This window comes from Taudactylus pleione, unplaced genomic scaffold (genome assembly GCF_031769625.1).
Source record: "Taudactylus pleione unplaced genomic scaffold, aTauple2 ptg000016l, whole genome shotgun sequence".
Lineage (NCBI taxonomy): Eukaryota > Metazoa > Chordata > Amphibia > Anura > Myobatrachidae > Taudactylus > Taudactylus pleione.
The window spans coordinates 51,707,968-51,720,216 of record NW_028284418.1 but is presented as its reverse complement, the minus strand read 5'-3'; the positions used below and the strand labels follow the sequence as shown (position 1 = coordinate 51,720,216).

Below are 12,249 nucleotides of genomic sequence, written 5' to 3'. Positions count from 1 at the left end.
CAAACTGCATGCAGGTTTTTCATCTTTATTCTGGGTACCTTCTGACGACATGATCTGAGGAGACAGTGTGAAGTTCCGGGACTGTCTGCCAGACTTTGCCAGCTTCTTCAGCTCGCTGGCGATGGAAAGTCCTTTTCTCTTGTCATCTCTCGCTGCCTGCAAAGAAACCTCTGTAAATTAGACACAGAGCTGGTATACTTAATAATCTTTACTAAATCTGGCAAAAAAAGAGGGGTTTGCCGCCAGAGACAAGGCCACTCCGCCTTTTCACACTCTATCTACAGTGATAGCTTCCCTCTGAAAAGCCTCTGTAACAAGGACAGCAGCGCTACAACACCAGCTGACCTACCGCCATCTCAGAATGGAGAAAACAGAGGACCCCTTTCTGAAAAGAAAAAGTAGTATTTGCCAGAAATTGGTACTGTAAGCAGAACCGACACTTTGTAAACTCAGTACATTTACTGGCTTTTCCCCATCGGGGAAGTCTGCTACCAGCATTATTTTCTCCAGCTCATTTTATTTTTGCCCAATGTTCTAGGTAGTAGCCAGTTTAGCTGAAACCTGGTGACAAGCAAATATAACATTGTATAAACTCCTGATTATATAAATGTAGGCGTACTGTGAAGTATGTTGCAGCTTCTGGTAATGCCATTTACACAATGGGAGGAAAACAGGATGCCAATCATTTTAATTTAAATGATAATTTATAACACCAATATTATTTTTTCTGTGTAATTATTAGGAAGATGAATAATGAATCAGTGCATACTGCTGTGAAGTAACCATGTTATTTTGGTCACTTGGTGACACTGATTCACAATTCAACCTTCACAAAGTCATATTTGACTGAGTAATTCTATCTTCAAAGGAAAAACATGAGTGAGTGATAAAGGCAGCAGGTGCCTGGCAGGTTGCACATAAAATGTACTGGTCTGCACAGCAGACATTTAATCCTGTAGAAGATGACCTACCGGAAACGATACAGACATCCTCTCTGTAATGTAAGGAGGTGTTAAAATGACAACATACTTTATGTAAAGGCTTTAGGAGGATGTCTCACACAACTACTTCCACCAAGTGTCAGACACTGTCCTGCTACTCATTACTGTACCTGGACCTGCTCCTTTAATTTGAGAATGAATTTCCCTGCTCCTTTCCACTTGCTTTGTGCTTGGAAAACACACTCATGGTCAGAGAGGACCCTCTGCGATGTTTTTGTGGTTGATGACTTCTTGGTTGACGTCTCTTTTGTCACCTCCTCTAGAAGCACATAGTCACCCGGATTAGGATTGTTTACAATTCTGTATGAGTACTTTGCTTTGCTGAGTGCCTGAGACAAAATAAGAAAGAAAGAAAGAGATGTTAGTGGATTGGTTACTTTTTCCTTGTGGAACATAACATTGTGACCATTAGCGAGTACTGCATGCATGCTGCCGATCAGTGCTAAGGGTGAGGCTAACGGCAAACTAAACTGCTGTGCACTAATGTTTCCACATATCCTTGCACATTAACCATAAAGGGGAAGTTAGTCCTTAAATATTTATATTATATTATTATCATCATGCTTTATTTATATGGCACCACAAGGGGTCCGCAGTGCCTTACACAGTCCATAAACGGGAACAATATGAACAAAACAAGAAAAAAAAAAGTGGCTCACAGTACAAAACATTGCAGGACATAGACAAGGTTATAAACATTGCTGCATTAGCAGTCACAAGACCCAAATATGGGACTGCCAAACCGTTGTCGGCAGTGGGAAGATGGTATAAGTGAGGGAAGAAAAAGCACAAGAGGAAAGAGGGCCCTGCTCGTGAGACCTTATAATCTAAAGGGGACTGGGAAACAAGACAGGCGTGACACAGTGAGCATGGAGCAGTGGGTTATGATGAGAGCTGGATGGCTTTGATAAAGAAGTGGATAATCTCTAACACACACACACAAACAATTATAACCACCTGCCTGATATTGTGCAGATTCCCCTAGTGCTACCAAAACAGCTCTGACCCATCGAGGCATGGACTCCACACAATCTCTGAAGATGTCCAGGGCCCGAGGTTTCCCAGCAGAACATTGTCCAGAGCATCACACTGCCACCGCCAGCCTGCCTTCTTCCCATAGGGCATCCTGGTGCCATCTCTTTGTCAGGTAAACGACGCTCACTCACCCGACTGTCCACGTGATGTAAAAGAAAATGTGGTTCCTCAGACCAAGCCACCTACTTTGATTGCTCCATGAGCCAGTTATGATGCTCACGTGTCCATTGTAGGTGCTTTCAGTGGTGGACTGGGGTAAGCATGGACACTCTGACCAGTCTGCAGCTACGCAGTCCTATATGAAGCAAGCCGCGATGCACTCTTTGTTCTGACACCTTTCGATCATATGCAGAAAAAAGGGGGGGAAGCTGATGCGCACACTAATAAATATCAATATATATATATATAAAAGAAACTATCAATTAACATGGTTTTATATAGAGGTTCTTAGTACATGTTTGGCCAAAGATGTTTGCCCACCTTCCACTTCACGTTGACTTGAAGTGGTAGGTGATGTTAGGGACTGATGAGGTCACAGTGATGTGGTAGGTGGGCAAATATCTTTGGCCAAACATGTACTAAGAACCTCTATATAAAACCATGTTAATTGATAGTTTCTTATATATATATATATATATATATATTTTTTTTTTATTATTATTTTTTATATTTATTATTCTTAGTACTTAGAGTGTGCATCAGCTTCCCCCCTTTTTTCTGCATTAGAACTACAGGTCTCAGCATGGTAGCACCTCTTTGTTGTAATTAGGATGTGCAGCCCATTCCCCCCTCCTTTTTTACCTTTCTATCATAGCCAGCATTAACTTCTTCTGCAATTTGTGCTACCTTAACTCTTCTGCGGAATAGGACTAGACGGGCCAGCCTTCTCTCCCCACGCGCATCTATAAACAGTGGGCCCCCATGACCCTGTCGCTAGTTCACTGGTTGTCCTTCCTTGGACCAGTTTTGGTAGGTACTAGCCACTGCATACTGAGAACACCCCACAAGACCTACAGTTTTGGAGATGCTCTGACCCAGTCGCCTAGCCATCACAATTTCGCCCTTGTCACAGTTGCTCAGATCCTTAGGCTTGCCCATATTTCTTGCTTCCAACACATCAAAATAAAGAACTGAATGGTCACTTGCTGCCTAATATATCCTACCTCTTGGCAGGTGCCATTGTAGCGATATAATCAATGTTATTCACTTCACCTGTCAGTGGTTTTAATGTTACGGCTGATGGATGAATACACATGCATAGAAGCTTTATGCCTAATGATGTATGGACATCACAGAATTATATACACAAGACAATAATAGTCACACTCCTTATTTAAATAGTGACTAAACCAGGTAAAGTTCATTAGTTCTAGATATGTAAAGTCAGTGATTGAGCAATAAGCTTGGAGCACTATATGTTTCAGTCATTCGAGTGCTTAGTTTCATATTTGGCAGTCAGGCCTACAGGAACTTTTTTAGATGCTACAGAGATTATATTTTATTTGTACAAACATACACAAGAAATAAAATCAGACCTACAGTAGGACTTCAGCTCGGCTGTGCTAGAGATGCACAAATGCTAAATGGTTGCGTGAGACTGAATCATACCCCTGAAAGTTGGCAGCATAGACAGGGGGGAATTCAATTCAACGCTATTCAATTCAGTGCGCTGTGTGGTCGGAGAATGACGGTTATCGCACCTTAACAAGGGTGTTAAGGCACGGTACCGGCATTCTCTGACCAAAGTGAAGGGCGCGTGGCTGCTAGCACCTCGCTATGCAGAAAAACAGCTGCGCGCTCGGCATTTTGGTCGGATTTCTCCTTGCATCCCCAGGAGGGTAAACAAAAAGAGAGAGGAATGAAGGGAGCCAGCATTGGGAGGATGTGCTGGTCCTTATAGTGCCATGTGGAGGTTTCTGGGGTACCTCGAAGGTGAGTCAGCTCTCAGCTTATACATGTGCTGTTATTATGCAGTACACTAATTTGTAATTATATGACCCAGAGTGGGTGCTACTATTATGTAGCAATAATTATTTTGGTGTGAGCGTTTGGAAGTGGGGCCCCCGGAGTTGTTCTGGCTGGACCTTTTTCAGGGCATCGCCACTTAATTCACATAGATATTTTTTTTTTATCACTTTTCTAATTGTTTATTATTTATGTCATGTTAATTCTTTCTCATTTCATTAACACTTACTGATTTATCTTTACACATCTCTTCTTTACACTTCACTATCCCATTTTTTCCCCTTTTCGTGTGATGCCCTGGGGATGGTTCTTGGCTAGAATTTTTTGGGGTACCTTGCTTCTCGGACGTGAACCCCTTAATGTTAGGGACACCAGTATAGAGGAGCCTTGACGATGGCCTGGCGCTTATTCATATTTTTGCAAATGTATGTAACTAATACCTCTGAATCTCTATTATCATGTAGGATTTAAGTATTTTTTGTTGATATTGCTGCAGTGAGCTGGAGGGAATCTTTTTTTTTTTTTTTCTATGATCCCCAGGAGGGTGCGAGAAGAAATCCTTAGCCCGCCCAAACAGTGCGGTGTATTGAATAGCTGCGGGAGCTCCCTCCCGTCGCTATTCAACATCGCACTGAATTGAATTACCCCCCAGAGAGTGACATTGCGATTACCTGCTGAATAATGTCCTGTGCGGTACTGAATCGTAAAGCTCGTATAACAGTCCTGGGCTGCTCAGGAGAGACATCATGTACCTGGACAAAAAAACTCTCATCGTCTGAACTGACAGTCGGCTCCTTTTCTTCCTTCACCTCCACGGAAATGTTTTTGTCATTTAGATTCTAGAAAAGAACATGAACATGAACAAATAACAGCTGTAGTGACAACAAAAATCAATTTAATAGCAGTGTGAACTCTAAATACTCACATAACAAAACAATACATTACAGTTCCAATGTGTTTCTCCCAAGCCCTTTATACTAATTGAACCAAATAAGTCTCACCTCAACGACACCTTGAAAAGTTCTATTATTAAGTATGCTTTTCCTGACAAACTGATATGATATCCAAGTGGGACAACAGTATACTTTTTACGATATTGAACATACTTCTTCTTGTGTCTTCAGAATGATCCGCCCGACATATCCTTCCTCTGGAAACCAGCTGTTTAGAACCTGTAGGACGTCTTCTTCTGGACCAATCACCCTTTGGAATGGAAGTTTCTTGCACTCATTTTTGTCCTTTGATATAAAGCATTTCTCTTCCATCAAGAAATAGTCCATGCTAATTTCATGTCTTTTATTAGTAGCCAAAATCTGCAGCAAAAAAACAAAACTTTATATTACTCTATTGTTGAAGGAAGAATAAAATGTAAAAAGACCTACACATCCCTGTAGTGGTCAGACAGAGTGGCCGGTTTATCCCAGTTCTCTTCACAGGCACCAGTCAAAATTTGAGCTCAAACCAGCAAACAGAGATTTATGGTGTCAGGGGCAATGGTAATTCACAGATAAGCATCACTGAAATTCATGAAAAGCGCAGATCTACAGATGTCTCCTCACTAGTCTTTGCTGCAGTTGCGCCAAGCAGACCCTCTCGGTGCTCCCGGTCCCATGAGACTCTGCTAGCATCAAGCGTCTTTTTTGCTGACAATGTATCTGAGTGGCAATGCAATGCGGCTAGTATGCACCAGGAGACACTGCTGATTAATGTGATATGTGACACTTGTATCTGAGTGTGACTGAGTCTCTCAATAAGCATGCAAAGTGTTACAATGCAGCGGCCGCAGCCTTTGCAGCTTTTATCCATTCTAAATTCAATTTGCACATCTAGTCGCACACAGTGTCACCTATCAAATTAATCAGCACAGTGTCCTGGTGCGTCCTAGCTGATTTGCATTGAGACTTAGATGCATTTTTAACAAAAAAGACGCCCAACGCTAGCAAAGTTGCACGGGACCTGGCGGCTCACTCACGTCAGGCATATCGTGCTTCATGGAATATTGACTTCCATAGAAGTGATTACAGAACACACTTTTTTATCTGACCCTGAGCAGACCAGCATGGGCGCTTGATGTTCGGTTCAGTGGTTATTATGACACAGGTTAGAATAGTATCCCAATGGAGCCAGCTTACACACACAAACCTTATACTATAACACTGTATACATTGTACAAATAGTGCCACCTACAGAGTGCCCATCTGATTCTTTATCATGGCAACCTCTTATTCCTGGCAAATTGTATCCTTTTTAAAACTAACAGAATCAAACTACCCTTTAAGTTATAGGCCCTTGTTTTCACGTTCTTCTATGTAAAAAGTTATTTTACCTAAACTGTGTTTCAGATTATTAAAGTTATGTACCATTATGTTTGGCAAACCTTTACAAGAAAATATGAGATATGGTAAGAACTTACCCTTGTTATCTCTATTTCTACGAAGTCCATAGGGTTCCACATGATACCTTGGGGTATAGGTGTGACGTCAGTCGCAGGGCACCAAAGAGTTAAGCTTTCAGCCTCCCAGGATGCACTAGGTCCCCCTCCTATACCCCGCCCCCGGGCCAAGGCACCTCAGTTAGTTACCAAGCCATAGGCCGGAGGAGGAGAAGGAAGAGAGAGAACAAAGATCTGGACACATACAAGAATCACATTCTCACCAGAGGGAGACGGAAAACCGGTGACCAGAGCAAAGCCCATCTGCAGCACAGGTGCGACAGGGCGGGAGTCCTGTGGAACCCTATGGACTTCGTAGAAATAGAGATAACAAGGGTAAGTTCTTACCATATCTCATATTTTCTACTTCAGGGTCCATAGGGTATCCACAGGATACCTTGGGGATGTCCCAAAGCAGTATCCTTTAAGGGTGGGGACGCTCCTGTGCAGAAAGGAGAATCCGCCGCCCGAAGGAAGCATCCTGAGAGGCGAAGGTGTCAAACCTGTAATACCTCACGAAGGTATGGACAGAAGACCACGTAGCAGCCTTGCAGATCTGAACTGCCGAGGCACCACGTCGAGCTGCCCACGAAGGACCCACAGACCTAGTGGAATGAGCCTTCAGAGAAGGAGGGACCGGTAGGCCTTCATGAAGATAAGCTTCAGAAATAGCCATACGGATCCAGGCTGCCAAAGTTTGCTTTGAAGCAGGCCAACCCTTTTTACGGAAGCCATAGAGGACAAACAAAGCGTCCGACTTCCTAAACGAAGAAGTGCGGTCAACATAAGTCCTTAAGGCCCGCACAACATCCAAAGAGGCCTCACCCACGGAAAGACCCGGTGAGTTAAAGGCCGGAACAACTATTTCCTCGTTAACATGAAACTGGGAAACAACTTTGGGAAGAAACTCGGGCCGAGTGCGGAGCACTGCCCTGTTCCCATAAAAAACCAAGAAAGGGGGTCTACAAGAAAGAGCCCCTAACTCAGAAACACGTCTGGCCGAAGCAATGGCCAGAAGGAAAACAGTCTTAGCTGTTAGCCATTTAAGATCCACTGAGCCCAGTGGTTCAAACGGCGGTCCTTGGAGAGCCCTCAGGACCACAGCCAAATCCCAAGGCGCCACAGGTGGAACAAAGGGCGGCTGAATGCGGAGAACACCCTGCATAAAGATGCGCACATCCGGGATTGTAGCAATCCTACGGTGAAACCAGACAGATAGGGCCGAAACCTGTACCTTCAAAGAAGCAAGGCGAAGCCCATGATCTAGTCCCGCTTGCAGGAAGGCGAGAATCCAAGACAGACGAAACTCCCGCGGTGCATAACCTCTCGGTCGACACCACTGGAAGAACGTATGCCACACGCGATGGTATATCCTCGCGGAAGACGGTTTCCGAGCTCGTAACATGGTACGCACCACAGAGCTGGAAAACCCCCGGGACCTCAGCATGGCCGTCTCAACAGCCACGCCGTCAAAGACAGCCGAGTCAGGTCCGGGTGAAGGCAAGGACCCTGAGACAGAAGGTCCGGTCGTAGCGGCAACCGCAGAGGAATGTCCACGGACAGACCCTGAAGGTCTGAGAACCAGTGCCGTCTGGGCCACGCGGGAGCTATCAACAGGAGCGTCCCTCCTTCCTGTTTGAATTTCCGGATTACCCGTGGAAGAAGGGAGACCGGAGGGAACAGGTATGCGAACCGGAACGTCCACCGGACGGACAGAGCATCCACCAGAGACGCCCCTTCGTCTCTTGTGCGAGACCCGTACACCGGCAACTTGTTGTTGTGCCGGGACGCCATGAGGTCGATTTCTGGAAGACCCCACCTGTCCACCAGTAGTTGAAAAACGTCCGGGTGCAGGGACCAATCCCCCGGATGAACGTCCTGGCGACTTAGAAAGTCCGCCTCCCAATTTAGCACTCCCGGGATGAAGACCGCTGATATGGCCGGAAGATTGCGCTCCGCCCAAACCAGGATCCGAGAGACCTCTACGAGAGCCGCCCGACTGCGAGTTCCTCCTTGCCTGTTTATGTAGGCCACGGTGGTAGCGTAGTCCGACTGGACCTGCACCGGGCGACCCTGGAGAAACCGCTGTGCCTGCTGGAGAGCATTGAAGACCTCACGGAGTTCCAAGATATTTATTGGAAGCTCCGCTTCTGTCGGCGTCCACCTGCCCTGGAACAAGTGTGGACCCGAAACTGCTCCCCAGCCCCGAAGACTGGCGTCCGTTGTCAACAGGACCCAATTTGGAACCCAGAACGGACGTCCCTTGTTGAGGTGGGTCGTCTGTAACCACCACGCAAGGGACAGGCGAACCTCCTGGGTGAGCACAATCGTCTGGGACTTCAAAGACTGAGTCAGCCCGTTCCACTTGGACAGGATCAGGTGCTGCAGAGGTCTGGAGTGAAACTGGGCGTATTCCACCATGTCGAACACCGACACCATGGAGCCCAGTAACCTCATCGCCGAGTGTAAGGACACCCGGCGGCTGTGCAGGCAACTGCGCACCCTTGACTGTAAAGCAGAGATCTTGTCCTCCGTCACGAAGATCCTTTGCTGTCCCGAGTCCAATAAGGCTCCAAGATGCAGAATCCTCCGAGACGGGATTAGAGTGGACTTCTGCCAGTTGATTAGCCAGCCGTGCCGTTGCAGCAGTGCAATGGTCAGGTCCAAGTGGCGTAACAGGAGCTCTGGAGATCCTGCCACCAATAACAGGTCGTCCAAATACGGCAACATGCGGACTCCCTGCAGCCGCAGAGAAGCCGCCATGACCGCCATCACCTTGGTGAAAACACGAGGTGCTGTTGCCAGGCCAAAAGGTAACGCCCGAAACTGGAAGTGGTCGCTGCGGATTGCAAACCTGAGGAACTGTTGATGGCGCCAAAGAATAGGGACATGCAGGTAAGCGTCCTGTATGTCCAATGACACCAAGTAGTCCCCAGGTTCCAGCGCCAGAATGATGGACCGTAGGGTCTCCATCCGAAACTTCGGGACCCGCAAAGACTTGTTGAGTGCTTTGAGGTTGAGAATCGGACGATATGACCCATTGGGTTTCTGTACCAAAAATAGATTTGAATAGAAACCCTGGCCCCTCTGGGAGAATGGAACCGCCACTATAACTCCAGCCTGGAGCATAGTGTGCAATACCTTCCGCAGCTCCGTAGCCTTGTTCCGGTCTGATGGGAGACCCGTGGTGAAGAAGCGAGCCGGGGGTCTGTGCCGGAAGGAGAGGGCGTATCCGTGGGAAACCACCTCCAGAACCCAAGTGTCTGTCGTAGTGGTCGACCAACACTGGGCGAACTGTAGCAGGCGGCCTCCCACCCTGGGATCCCCCAAAGGGAGGCCCGGACCGTCAGGCCGCAGGCTTGTCATCTGGCTTGGGGGCCGGACGTCTGGTACTCCATGCCTGCTTCCGGGGCTTGACCGATTTCTTAGGGCCAGCCTGTCGAGGAAACGACTGTGGTTTGGGCCTGCCCTGGGCCCTAGATGACCGAAAGGACAATGGTCCCGAACCAGAAGGAGCAGCGGCCGACGGGAGACAAGCAGATTTGGCTGCCGCCAGCGTGGCCACAATCTTATCCAGATCCGGACCGAAGAGAACTTCTCCGGTAAACGGCAACGCTTCCAGACCTTTCTTGGAATCTGCGTCCGCCTTCCAGGATCGCAGCCACAAGGTGCGACGAGCAGCTACCGCTGCTGAAGAAATTCTAGACACCAGAGTACTAATGTCTAGAGCCGCCTCGTTGATGTAGGTGGCCGAATCACGGAGATTGCCAATCAACTCCGCCTGTTCGGCCGGACAGTCGGATTCAAAAGAAGCCTCTAATGAATCCGCCCAGCGCTCCATCGCTCTGGCAACCCAGCAAATGGCCATAGCCGGCCGTGCTGCCCCCCCTGCAAGGGAATAAGCGGACTTCAGGCAGATTTCTACCTTGCGGTCCGTAGCATCCTTAAGGGAGGACATGGATGGCATCGGCAATGTGGCACTACGGACAAGACGGGTCACGTGAGAATCCACCTGTGGAGGGGATTCCCACTTAGCAAAATAATTATCCGCGAACGGATAAGCCACCGCCAGGCGTCTCTGCGGCTGGTATCTTTTGCCAGGTTGTTTCCACGCCTCCTCTAAATGGTCCACCAACTGACCCGAAAGAGGAAAGACTGTGGCATCGCCCTTCACATCTTTGAAAAAGGCATACTTAGATTTAGCCGCTGGGGGAACTTCGTCCTCAATCACCAAGGCTGTGCGGACCGCCCGAATAAGTCCAGGAATATATACTTTGGACTTAGCATCAGCGTCCTTAGTATGGAGAGGTTCCTGATCGTAAGGATCAAGAATCTCCCCATCATCAGACGTCCCTTCGTCATCCTCATAAGGAGCGGACAGAGACGCCACCGGCCTTTTATGAGGCCGCATCACAGACTCCCCTTGCAACACATCCGACAAGTGCTGTACAGAACTCGTCAGGGAGTTAACCCACGCTGGCTCCTGAGAACCCGGGAGCGGGGAAATAGGGAGACTGTGGGGTACTACCAATTGTCGTGGGAACCCCTGCATGGGTGACGACACCACAGACTGCTGGGACAAACCCCTCGGAGTAAACGCGGGCTGCGGAGCTAACTGGCCCACTAAAGCTGTTAACGCCTGAGCGAAACAAGCCCAGGGCGGCTCCTGTACCGGTGCTGTAACAGTAATAGGCCGCGCCATGGACAAACACTGCCGGCAAAGGCCCTCCGCGCTACCCTCCCCCTCCGCTAACGGTACTTTGCACGTGGTACACTGTAGCCGGAGGGGAAAATCACTTTCAGACATGATGGCACCACGTATGTGACCTCTCTCACCAATTAAGTATTAAATAGGCGAGAGACCACCCTGCAGCACCGCACCGCAAGGGCTTTAGCAGAAGAACAGGGACAGTAATAAAACTGACAGTTTAGAGAAGAAAAGTTACAGGCAGCAGCGCTAGCACAGTCACATACAATGCAGAGAAATAACAATTCCTGCACTAACAGCGCTGATCACTCAACTACACAGACACAGGGCCTGGTAGGACACAGCGCTGCATACACAGACCTGACCACAGCGGAGGAGAGGTATGCGGGGGGACCCAGACCACAATGCTTCCGTCCAGCGCTTCCAGCAGCATTCACCATGCGTTCTGGAGAAGATGGCCGCCGAGGAGCAGAGAGGAGGCTGGCCTGGGGGAGGAGCGCTGCCACAGGACCAGTCGGCAGCATGCAGAGAGGGCTGTGTGCAGCGGGGGAGGCGCCGGCTGTGAGACAGGGAAGGCGCGCTCCCCTGGCATGCATTTAACCCCTGGGACGCCGCAGCGCTACCGCTCTGCTGCGGTCCGCTGTCCCAGGGGGTAGTGGAAGCGCAGGTTGGTCGCCTGGCTCCACGCTGCAGCCAGTCCCCAGGGAGCCCCCTGCCTGGGGACATAGGACCATGTGATCAGCGGGGACCCACCGCGGGACCCCGCTGCTTACCTCTGTCCCCCTTGAATCCGGCCATGGTCCGGAGCATCTGGGGTCACCGCTAGCTGTGACCCCAGACGCCCACCAGCATCCCCGGATCAGTACCGGCGTTCTGGTACCGGCGGGGTGTAGGGAAGACAGCATGGACGTCAGGACTGACTGTCCATGCTGTTCATCCAGATGTGCAGCCACAGCTGCATGAAGAATAAGCTTCAGGGGCTCTTCTAGCCCCCACTCCAACAGGTGCACCCGACTCCGGCCGGGCACCAAACTAAACTGAGGTGCCTTGGCCCGGGGGCGGGGTATAGGAGGGGGACCTAGTGCATCCTGGGAGGCTGAAAGCTTAAC

The 12,249-nt window shown here is 48.8% G+C and overlaps 1 protein-coding gene across 1 annotated transcript in view; it reads right to left on the bottom strand.

Moving 5' to 3' along the window:
- PLCE1 (phospholipase C epsilon 1) overlaps nt 1-12,249 on the bottom strand; it is a 415,545-nt gene that overhangs the window by 10,855 nt on the left and 392,441 nt on the right. The window contains exons 32-35 of the mRNA XM_088476428.1: nt 5,108-5,314; nt 4,673-4,840; nt 1,112-1,330; nt 39-156 (exon numbers count right to left, since the gene is read on the bottom strand). Coding sequence (XP_088332554.1) covers nt 39-156; nt 1,112-1,330; nt 4,673-4,840; nt 5,108-5,314 — 712 coding nt within the window. The remainder of the gene's footprint in view (nt 1-38; nt 157-1,111; nt 1,331-4,672; nt 4,841-5,107; nt 5,315-12,249) is intronic.